The 12,825-nt window shown below is 29.3% G+C and overlaps 1 protein-coding gene across 1 annotated transcript; it reads left to right on the forward strand.

The window, feature by feature from the left end:
* Positions 1–1,739: 1,739 nt before the first annotated feature.
* Positions 1,740–5,231, forward strand: LOC110654456 (probable serine/threonine-protein kinase PBL5). Its single transcript, XM_021810458.2, has 5 exons — positions 1,740–2,039; positions 2,755–3,008; positions 3,231–3,420; positions 3,520–3,911; positions 4,670–5,231. The coding sequence occupies exons 1-5, from the start codon at positions 1,943–1,945 to the stop codon at positions 4,898–4,900; spliced, it is 1,164 nt and encodes a 387-aa protein (XP_021666150.2). The 5' UTR covers positions 1,740–1,942; the 3' UTR covers positions 4,901–5,231.
* Positions 5,232–12,825: the final 7,594 nt, after the last annotated feature.

Here is a 12,825-nt window from a genome sequence, read left to right on the forward strand (position 1 = left end):
AAAAGGAAAAAAAAAAAATGAAAACGTAATATGGTTTTAAGATGTGTTTGATAGAAAATTAAAAAAATCAATCGTTAAATGTTAATATTGTAAATTTTAATCTGAGAGTAATTATTAATTTACTCTTTTTAAGATTAATATTTAATCTCTAAAAAAATATAAATATTAATAATATTAAAAATTAATATAATCTAAGTATTCAAATAATATTAATATAGGTTAAAAAGTGGTATGGTAACAATTAGTTTTTGTTAATGTTGCACTAAATGCCCTCTAACAATAAATAGTAGAGATATTTAGCCTGATTTAGTTTAATAGTTAAAAGTATATTACTAATCTGAAAGACCCAAATCTGAGATTCATTCTCGTAATTCTCTTACTCAAAAATAAATAAATAAACAATGGAGATCGGAATCGCAAATTTATGTTTAATATGTTGTGTAGTCTGTGTTATAGACTGATTTTTTGGCAAAATATTTAATTTAGTTTTTATATTTATTGAAAAAATTTAATTTAGTATATTTTTAATTTTTTATCTAAATTAGTTTAGAAATTTTAATTTAAACATAATTTAGTCTAAAAATTAAAATTTATGATCTAAATTTATTGATTTAAATAAAAAATAAAAAATTTTAATTTTTTAATTTAAGTTTACAAATTAAAAAGCTTAATTTATTAATTTTTTTTATGTTTGCACTAAATTAAATTTGAATAAAAAATTAAAAATAAGTTAAATTAAAATTTTCTAATAAATATAATAGTATAATTGAGTTTTAAGCCCAGTTTTTTTTAATCAAAGCTGTAGACTAATTTCAGTTTGTAGATGAAATGAACTTGAATTGATTTACAGGAGATTGGTTTGGTCTTAAATCTGATTTCAGATTTTAATTTTATTTTTTTTAGATTTATTTATTTTTAATTCGATTTGAGTTGAGACATTAACTTGTTTTAATTTTTCTTTTAAAGTTATCTACATTTTGACAAAAAAAGACAATTATTTATTTTCCTTAAAATTGACCACTAAAAGAAAAATTTTTATTATAATAATAATTATTATTATTGTACGGACAAAATGGTAAAATCACTCATCCAATATGTGATCAGCTGCATCGCATCTCCACGAAAATTTCAAGCACCTGATTGGACGAGTATCTGATCACCACCGTTTAAACGAGTTTAAATGAGAAAACCGCGTTTTTGATGTCTATGTGGTTTCCTACTCAGCCATGAGGTGCGCGAATCGAGGGTGGGTCCCTTTCTTTATTATATTTTTCTTTTTTCAAAAAATTTAAAAAAAAAGCATTTGACTTCTCACTCGCTTCAAAATCGGACGGCGATTAATGGCAGCTGTGACTTTCGTACGTCACGGGCAGGTAACACATTACAAAAAATTAATTTATATAATTATTTTGCTTCAGGAAAAATGACAAAGATCCGTTGGTGTACCGAAACCAAATCACTCTTATACTGCTAACCACGCTCCACGTCATCACGTCATTACAGAAACCGACGAGACAAAGAGAAGAACTACTTGAACTTCTTTGACCAAACAGCTTCTTACTTTTACGTGCCAGATTCTTATTTGCTTAAGTAAATATATTAGTTTTCAAAGTTATTGTTTTGGTTACGTGGAATTTTCTGGTTCGTTGTATTTTAACAAAATAGTTACGTTGGTTTGCACTGGAACAGAGCCGAGAAAGAAATTAAAAAAATAAAAAACATATAAAAACCGCTAAAGAAGCTAGCTCTTGCAGCTCTCTCTTCTTCTGTCTGTCTCTCTCTCTCTCTTTCTCTCTCTGTATGGATAGACAAGAAAGAAAGGAGGAAAATAAGGAAGAAAGAGAGAGAGTGGGAGAATTTATGTTTGATTTTTGGGTTTTTGGTTGAAATTGGTAATAGTAATAATAATAAACAAGAAACAATAATAGTCAACAATCACAAGATGGGGTGTTTTCGCTGTACTGGGCAATCAAGCAAGCGATCAGAGAGGAGCAACAGTAATAGCATTAAACGCAACGATCAAACACGACCCGCTTCAGGTATCTATCTAATGCTTGATGATCATTTCTTTTTTCTTTTTTTTATGTTTTGTTTTTGAATTTTGAAATGTAACCACTGTTTTATGGGTTTTTTTTTTTGTGTGTGAATTCTGGGTTCGTCTTTCTCTTTAAGTGTGGGGCCTCTTTTCTTCATCTTTGAAAATTGATCAAATGGACTCTTGGGATGATTTTTCTCCCTGTTAATTTCAGGTCTTTTCGATATCAATAATAGATTGTCAGCTGAATGATTAGGGAATGCTAAATTCGATTCTTGCTGAAATGGGTTGAAATGATCAATAGCTTAAAGTTTAATATTTCTGTCTTTCTCAATATTGTCTCTCTCAAGAAGAGGCATTTCTACTTCTGGTTCGTTGGTTTGGAGTTTATGTTGGTGGTGTTGATGTTATATTAATGGCCCCTTTGTTTTTGCTTTTATTTTTTTTTTCTTTTAATGTTTGGTAAAATCCAACCCATCGTCCAAAACCCTCCTTTGGGTGTTCAATATTTTGTCCTTAGCATGTTCTTTGTTTGCTTTCAAATTTGATGGCTTTGGCTTTTCTATAATGCCCTTATATATAAATCTGTTTTTTTTTTTTTTTTTTAAATTTGGCTTTTTCTCTCCATTTGCCTTACCTTAGGATTTTTTTTTGTTACTTATTACCTTTATCATGCATTTTTAACATTTTCTTGTTTGTGCTTTCGTTTGTGTCAACAGGACAATTGAAAGTAAAGCCATTTGCAAATGTAAAGAAAGAGGAGACTTCTAATGATGATCAATTATCATTGGATGTAAAGAATTCAGATTTGATGGATGAAGTTTCTAAGGGTGCGAGAAATAATGGGAAGCTCGCCCAAACATTTACCTTCGAGGAACTTGCAGCCGCAACAGGCAATTTCCTGTCAGATTGTTTCTTGGGTGGAGGAGGTTTTGGCAAAGTTTACAAGGGGCACTTGGATAGAATCAACCAGGTCATTACAAATCAGCTCATTGATACCAAAATAAAAAAAATGCCATAGCTATATGCCATGATCGATAATCAGCTCAATATAGTAGATACTATACAATATTGGGTGCCCTTTTAATATTCTCTCAAAGCATTTGCTGTAAAGTTCCTTTTACAGTCTATCTACATGCATGATTTGCTTTTAATTAGTGTTAAGAGTTGAATTATGCTCTTTTATTTGATATAGGTAGTTGCTATTAAGCAACTTGATCGAAATGGCCTTCAAGGGACTAGGGAGTTCGTAATTGAGGTATTAACATTAAGTCTAGCAGATCATCCCAATCTTGTCAAGTTGATTGGATACTGTGCTGAGGGGGATCAGAGGCTACTGGTGTATGAGTACATGCCATTAGGATCCCTAGAAAACCATTTGCATGGTATGTAAGTCACCTTACCATCTCATCCTTGTGTTGATTGCTCATTTCTTACCTTACCATTTTCTATTTTATTTTCTTTTAATATTTTTCCTTTTGCAGATCTTCCACCTAATAGGCAACCACTTGATTGGAACACAAGAATGAAAATAGCTGCTGGTGCAGCAAAGGGCTTAGAGTACTTACACAAAAAAATGAAACCTCCTGTTATATATCGTGATCTGAAATGCTCAAACATTTTGCTTGGTGAGGGCTACGATCCAAAGCTATCTGATTTTGGCTTGGCCAAAGTGGGACCCAGTGGGGATAAGACCCATGTTTCTACAAGGGTTATGGGCACATATGGATATTGTGCTCCCGACTATGCAATGACAGGTCAACTGACATTTAAATCAGATATTTATAGCTTTGGGGTAGTTCTTTTGGAGCTCGTCACAGGCAGGAAAGCAATTGATCAAACTAGGGATCGTAGTGAGCAGAATCTTGTTGCTTGGGTAAGAGAGTTTCTGGCTCATTATTTATACTAGTCTAAGGTCTTTGTTGTACTAGGTGAAATTTTGTGGTACGTGATTAAACGTCACCAGCATCATAGCAGTCAGTCAAAAGATCAACCCTTGAAATATCAATTTTCAAGTCCATATGGGTGTCCTACAATTGAGTGGCCCAGTTATGTGATAAAATTTATGTGCAGTTGGTTGATTCAAAATGGTTCTACTTGTTAACTGGTTCCTTTCTGATGACCTCCAACTGTGTTGAAAGTAGCTGACTGATTTTTATTTTTTCAGTTGTGGTTGCTTTTCTGTCTTATGTTAGTAATATTTTTTGACTTCCATTATAAACTACTGAACCTGATCATTCTATGAGTAGATAATGATAGAGCATCTTTACAATGTGCCATGCATAGTAATTTTTTTCAAAAGTAAGATCTTTTACTTTGTTACTTTGTTTCCATAGTCTGTTGCTTTACAATTTTTTCATGTTTATTCATGAATCTGTAATTTTACATTTAAAATGATATTTTGTTATAGAAAGCTTTTAAAAAGGTTATAGGCTAAGAGTTCATGGAAATGTAGATTTTCATGGAGTTTGAGAAGATTGTTAATTCTTTTTCCTGATAATTTAGATCTGTTGGCTAGTGGAGGGTCTGTTCTGGAATTATCTGATTAAGAATTGAAGTAGATACAAAGGAATTATAATTAACTGAGAGTAGCATCACTGATGAGGCTTATGAAATCTATTGGATTCTTTGCAGGCACGACCTATGTTCAAAGACCGGAAGAATTTTTCACGCATGGTTGACCCTTTACTTCAAGGTCTGTATCCTGTGAGAGGATTGTACCAAGCTCTAGCAATTGCTGCAATGTGTGTTCAGGAGCAGCCTAATATGCGGCCTGATGTATCGGATGTGGTTATGGCTCTGAATTTTCTGGCTACCCAAAAATATGATCCCCAAGTAGATCCAGTACAAGGCTCTCACTCATAAGACATCATCTCGTTCTGGACTGAAGAAAGATAATGATAGAAGTACGGGCAATGTTTCTCCAGAGGCTAATGGGGGCAACCAATAAAATGGTTGATAGCTTTTTAGTGTTTATATACAAGGTTCTTGGTATCAATTTTGTATCATGGAGATAGCAGGCAATAGTTCCATCCTTGGACCTCTTATACAGGAAATTTCTGCCTTTTTTTTTTTTTTTTCCCTCTTCTGGTGTACATGTGAGGTGGGATTCTAGTATCTTTAGGAACCATTTCGAAAATCAATAGACTAGCCTTGATTATTCATAGCAACAAGTCCCCTTTTCTGGTTCTTGATATTTTCCATCCTCTTGCCTGGTGTTTAAAATTTTCCTTTGTTATTCTGTATGTTAAGCATGATATGCCCGTCCAAATGGGAAAATTCTTCCAATTTTAGCATGAGAACAACAGCCTTTTGCCATGGGACTTTTGGCTTGGGTACTTTGAAAATCATACTTTTGGTGCTTCTTGTTAATACACCATAGACACCAAACATCAATATATGTTACAATCTCACACGGCCACATTGCTAAGGAACATTCTTGTGAGTGGGTGAGTTTTACCTGGGTGTCTGTTCTCACGTGATGCAATTTTAGCGACGTGCTACTCAATAGTTTATATCAATTGGTATTAGATGGTGGAGCTCAATAGTTCATAACAGTATATTTGATCTAAACGTTCTTAGATAGATGAAGAATTGAAGGATTAATAATCCGAACTCAAATTTTTTTTTTTTTTTTTTGCTTCTTCTCGTTTTCTCTCTTCTTCTTTTGGGCTTAGTGTTCAATTGCAAAGAAAAGTGAAGAAAATTTTGAATTTTTTATTTGGATAAAAGGAGAGATTTAATTTTTTTTAAAATTAGTTTCATTTTAATGAAAATTAAAGGTCTATTCATTTATGAAAATTTTGAAAAATTTTATGAGAATATTAGAAATATTTTATAAGAACACTAAAAAATAGAGTTTCACATTCACATATATTTATAAGTAGAGAATTGAAAACTCAATTCTTTAATCTTTTAATTTTCAAACTTTAAATAAAAATTAAAAAATAACTTTTAATTATTTTTTGCTATTTTCTTTCGCAACAAAAGTTATGTTAAATGCAACGTTATGCTCTTAATAATATTTAAATAACTAAGAATTAATTCTCTCTATTTTATATATTGATTTAACACAATTATTAAATAATTAAATTAAATGTATTCGAAGATTTCTAATTTATGTATGGATTTAATTTTATTTATAGAGTCAAATATTTAAAAATGCAAAAAAGTGAGATTTTGCATTCAACATTTTTTTATTTATTATTTTAAGATTTATTACTTTTAATTTTTTTTTATTTAACATATAATTTTAAATGAATTTTGAATTTTCAGATAATATGATTATATAAGATCGAATTTAAATAAAAAAAAAAATCAATGGTGGGGATATTTGATTGGTGCCACACAATAAATTTTAACTTAACGACAAATGAGACAAAAAGTTGATGAAAAGCAAATCACTATCCAATAGAAACATTGTTAAGGACCACCAAACCTAATGGAACATTGGGTAATTAAGTTTTTTATGAAAAATATATTTCTAAAAAATATATATTTTTATATTTTTTAATATTTAAAATACTCATAAAATAAATAAATAATATTTTTCTGATTAAAATAAAAATTAAGTCGTTTGTAAAAAAAATTCTCTTTTTAAAAGAGAAATTAATTTTTTTATTTTAATAATCTTATTAAAATATAAAAATATTTATATATGTATTATATAAATACATATTATTAATTTAATATTATAATTAAATAATAAAAAAAATTTTCATGAAAAATTTTTTCTTAAAAATAATTTTTATAAAAAAAACATTTTTTACATATAAAATATTTTTCATGAAATCAACATAAACTAAATCTTTAATATTCTTATCCTATCTCTTTTCCTTCTAACTTTTCCTCCTAACTTTTTAAGGCAATATTGGGTTTTCCTTTGAACTGCAAAATTGTGTATTTACAAAATTGAAAGCATTATTTATGAATTTTTATGTTCATAACTCCACCATATATCTGGATATTATTTTGATGGTTATTAAAAGTTAATTAAGTAATAGAATGGAGAAGTTAACTACTATAAAGAAGTTGTTCAAGTCATAGAAAAGTTACAAGTAGTTGCAGGAGAAGTTACAGAAATTGCAGGATGTGTACAACGTGAAGGTGTGTTGGTTCCAGATGCTATTGAGCATCTGACCGAGCATTTCCCTGTTACTTTCCTTGCCTTTGGGTGGTCTTCTCTGGCTAGGCTGAGGTTGCTCTCCCTCACCTGTGTTGGGTGTACAGATGTTTTGCATGTTGGTTTTTGTGGGTTAGGCAATCTAGAAGAGTGCTTTAATTTAAACCCGTGTGGGGTTAAAATTCTGGCATGGAGTGGGCCGGCTCAAGGGGAGAGTGCAGTTGCTGAGGAGTCAGCCGGCAAGAGTGTCTTAAGGTTGGCCCAAGACTATTGTGAGACTAAAATACCTTAGATTTTGGTGTTAAGAGCTTACTTTCTCTTTCGTTTTCTAGTTATGTATTCTGAGCTTGTTTGGGTGGGTGGTCTGGTGCAAAGTTTGAGTCTTTAATTTAGATGGATAGGCAACTAGGAGCTTCAAACTTTGCATCAACTCCTTTAAACGGTTGGCGATACAGTATGAGTGGTTTGGATGGTTTCCTCAGCTTAATTGAATTAATTTCAGTTTGTTTTACTTCTAAAATCACCATTCTCTTTTAATTTTAAAATCATCACTCTGATGTAATCTTTATTTTTTTATTATAAATTAAAATTAAAATTAAAATTTATCCTTAAACAATTAAAATTCTATAAAAATTTTTAAATTTAACACTCCGAACGTAACATGAGGGAATTTATGAATTATATAATTTTTTTATTATTTCAAAATTATTTTTAGAATTCCTAGCAGTTTGATTTCATCCTGAAATAATAATAATAATAATAATAATAATAATAATAATAATAACTCAGAACTCTAATTTTACTGATTGGACAATCCGGCCCATGGATTTGAAAAGGATTTTCATTACACTGCTCTAGCCCTTCATTATGAACAACATGGGTTGCTCCAACACCAAAATATTGAATTAATGATTGAAAAATCTAAATTTTATTAGTTTGATTTTTAATTTTAATATAATTAAATTTACTAATAAATTAAACTATGTGAAATCACTACCACAAAATATTGATTGTAATAATTTTTTCTATTTTATTTTTACTGAAAATATTTTTATGAATTAAAAAATTCAGTCCAACTTAATTAATTTTGCATACTAGTGATTTCAATGCTAAAACTAAAATTAATATTAAAATTTAAGGTTGAAATTAATAAAATTCTAAATTTTTATTTAAAATTAATAATATACATAAATATTTGATTTTTTTTTTATTAATTTTACCTATAATATATAGCAAAGGGCTCATTTACCAAATGCAACGATTTTCTTTTTACACTGAAAATTTTTGTCAGTATAAATTTAAAAAATAAATATGTAAAATCTATTTATATTTAATAAGTGAGACTCGTCATATATTTTGTGGCTTTAGTCTATAGTAGACCGGATTATGCAAGAAAATTTTTTTTATACATATGATAAGAAAAAAAAAGGGCATATTGCCATGGTGTCCAAATATGATAGTTCAGTCCAAATGGAAATCGGCAGAGTAGAATATATATACAACTCAACTCAAATCAATTCAACTAAGCCTTTATTCTAAAAATTTGGGGGCGGTTATATGGATTCGCTTTCTCCACTCTGAACGATTTTGGGTTAAATCCTCAGAAATGTGTAACGCTTCTAGGTCATGTTGTACTACTCTCCTCCAAGTCAATTTAGGTCTACCCCTTTTTTTCTTTCTATCCTCTAACCTAATGTGCTCTACTTGTCTAACTGGAGCCTCCGTATGTCTACGCTTCACATGACCAAACCACCTCAATCTCCCTTCTCTCAACTTATCTTCAATTGGCACCACTCCTACCTTTTCTCTAATACTCTCATTACGGACTTTATCTAGTCTAGTATGGAGAGTAGAATATATATGTATTTAATAAATAAGTTTCACCATATATTTTATATATTAAATTTATAATAGATCAAATTTAAACAATAAAAATTATTTTTACACGTATGATAAGAAAGAAAAGGGCATATCGACGTAGTGTCCAAATATGATAGTTAAAGTCCAAATGGGAATGGGCAGAGTTGGAGCAATCAAGAACAAGTTCAGTCAAAGTTCTTTTTGGTGTCTTCTTAATTTGTGGATTCAAGAACATGATGCTTCAATAAATTTATGTGACCACAAAGGCTTCTACTATGTGTTTTGTCCCCATCAACTTTCAAACTTTATCTATAACAACATGTGGTGATTAAAAATATTTTTTTGTTATATAAAATTTAGAAGAAAAATTAAAAAAAAAATCACCTTTTTTTTAATTGGATGGACAGGGGTTAATACCAAAGTTACCCATTCAACATTTCAAGAATTTTATAAATTTCTTCTGTAATTATTTGAAGAAAGAGGTGTCAAATTTTAATTTATCAAAATTCACTTAATTTAGAGTATACAAAAATTTGAAATGATTTGAATTTGAATGACTTCTACGATTTAGATTTTTGGAGGTAAGGTGTGGATTTGATGGTTATTTTTTCCACCCATTAAAATAGTAGATTTCAAAATTTTAATAAATAATAATTTCCAATAGTGCTAATGTTAACATATTCAAAGGATCAATCATTGATATCATTTCTTTTTCTTTTTTTTAATAAATATTAATTTTTAATTTATTGGGTTATTGCACTTCTCGTTGCATTTGTTAGATTACATTAATTTTTTTATGTTTATTTCTTAAATTTTATTTAAAAAAGTATGATTAAATAAAATTTATTTTAATTTATATTACCTTATCTTACTTCCTTACACTTATCCTAAACATAATTGATAATTGAACTCAGACATAAAATAATTTAATTTTTTATTTTTACTAGAGAATTGAAAGAATAGAGATTCAAATCTGAATCTATTAACTGAGTGATGTACCTTTAATTAATAAATAAACCAGACTAAGCGCTTCAACTCAGTGTTTCACTATTATTTGAAATTTATCTGTTGAAATTAATTAATTCAATTAACCATCTCAGTTAATTTAGTTATTAAAGCCAGTTTAACATTTTTTAGGGAAATTTTTTTTAAAATTAGAATTATGGATTTCTCATATTACATGCGAAATAAATTATCACTAAATTATCCATATGAATTATCTTGATGGAAAAAAGTTCAGGACAATATATATTTTCTGATTTCAAAAAAAAATTAATAATAATAAAGGAGGAAAGGAACAAGATTGTTGCAATATATCTAAATTAATTTCATCTAAATATTTAAATTTTAAATATTTTTAATATAAATTAAAATTAAAAGATGATAATAAAATAATCTCAAAATTGAGAATGAAATTAAGGCTAAATTTATCCAAACTCTGATATGTGGAAATCAGCAAACTTTTAAGCCACATAATTAATAAATTTGGATTCAATAATAATGAAATTATCTTCATGTTAAAGTTTGAATTTCAAGAGAACTCAGCCAATCAAAATATCGATACCAGCATATCGACATGAGTGCAATGGGAACAACAAATATTTTCTTTTTAAAGCCCTTCTCACCGGCAACTTCTCAGCACTAGCAAGTTCATGAACATGGTGCAGCTGGGCCTCCAGGGGCCTACCTGAAATTCCTTCCCTTGTCTTCAAACCTCAAGGCCGAAACTGAAAATAACCAGGCATCGCAGCAGCAGAATCGCACGGGCCCCTTTGAGGTCATGTCATTTGTCAGCCATAGTATACAAGGCCGTGATCCGTTAAGCTTTTATCATTGAGCACAGTAAAAAGAATTTCAAAGTTTATATTGTTGGGAAGTTCAAACAATAAGGTATTCTTTTTCTTAATAATTTATTTCAAAGTCAAAATTAAAAATAAAATACTTATTTAAAACTCTTAATATATTTAATAATTTATTTTTATTTGTAACTATATTTAATTCAAATTAAGTACGTCTTGTTTGGTTGGGATAAATAGACTAAGAGCTTATTTGATTGGAGGTAACTAGCTAAAAGGATCCAAGTTCCCAAAAATATGAAAGATTAACTTGTTTGGTTGCCATGATTATTTAACTTTCCAAGAATTTGATGGGTTGCACTTATTTTTTGTAGAGGAAGTCAATTCCGCTGCCTAATCCAAGGAACTTCAACCTACTTAGCATCAAATTCTCTTATTTCCAACTTTACATCTCTTACTTCTCTATATCATTGCATGAAAACAAATTTTTATGGTGTTATATTGTATTCAATATGCATTTGCATAAATAACAAATTTATTTAAATTAAATTCAAGAATTTTTTTTTTTTATTATTATGTCATAAGAAAATTATATATTGATTCTTATGTGAATTGAGTGTTTAGATAATAAATAATTTACTTTTACAATTTAAAAATAAATTTACTTTTTAAAAAATTAATTTATATATTAAATGTATTTAAATTATATTTTTAAAAAATAATAAAATTCTTAAAAATATAATTTTCGAAAAGTGAATTTTTAAAAATGATCGTTTTGAATAAAACGACACCTTAATTTATCGGGAAAAAGAAAATCATAAAAATGAAAAATATATTTTTAGAATTAAAAAAAAAAAATTGTACAGGGAAGATATGTTGTCGTTGAATGAGAGAGCGAGTGGGACCACCACGAGTTACAATCTTCCTTGTGAGAGGAGGAGAGGGATGAGCCTATCATGCAAAGAGACTGCAAGATGTGACCTATCATGGCATCTCCAGATAAGATGATTTCTGTAAAAGTTATTTCACGTGGCTGTGGGACCTTTCATATCCTCTCTGCTTATCTTAATCACTGTTTTAATTTCCAATCTCTTTTAGCCAGCATGGTGTTTTCCGATACTTCATCCGATTAAAACTCTATTTATTTATTTAATATACAATATCTTTTTTTTTTTATTAAAGATAATATTTATTATATTAACTTTTTATATAAATAATTAATTTAATATAAAATATATTTTTATTATAACATTTATGTATTATCTTTACGATTGGGATGTATTGTCCTATATCATTGCCTCTCCCTCTGGCTAAAAGGGAATGAGATGATATAAGGGCACTCTCTCTTCCTTCTCTTTTTATGTTCCTTTGTGTCGTAGGATTCTTGGAGCCATAATGGTGTGCTATCTCTATTTGGATTGAAGCCTGTGACTTCGTTGTTCCCATGTGAGTTTGTTGTGCTAGCTAGGGTCCTCTTCTTTTAGGCAATGTGCTATGCAAGGGCCTAGCCTTATACTTCAGGTTATCCTCTCCCTACTGGTGGTAGATGCCTGACGCCGTAGTGGCGATGTGTATTAATTGAGATGACCATAAGGGTTTTTTTTTTTTTTCAATGAAATCTTGGAAATAAAGAGAGACCATGTTACAAGGACAGAGTATTTTCCTTCCTTCGCCGTTTCGAATCTTTCCTTTCGAGAGGACATTTGTGAATTCAAAGGGAAACTTTCCCCTTTCTCCAAATAAATGAAATTTGATTTTCGTTTGTAGCTAACAATAACATCGGTTCATGTCATGATGATAATAATAGGGCAACTCCCAATCCAGGACAAGTCTCCTTGGCCACGTGTCCACTCCTAATATGCTATTAATTTTAGTATATATCCATCTAAATTTAGAAAAATAAATTTCCAAAAGAATTGTTGATTTTTCCTTCTAGTTTATCATACTATATAGTACATATATTTGAGATTTTTTTTTGTCTAATTTGATCTATTATGAATTTAAGATATAAG

The sequence above is a fragment of the Hevea brasiliensis genome, chromosome 6 (assembly GCF_030052815.1).
Source record: "Hevea brasiliensis isolate MT/VB/25A 57/8 chromosome 6, ASM3005281v1, whole genome shotgun sequence".
Lineage (NCBI taxonomy): Eukaryota > Viridiplantae > Streptophyta > Magnoliopsida > Malpighiales > Euphorbiaceae > Hevea > Hevea brasiliensis.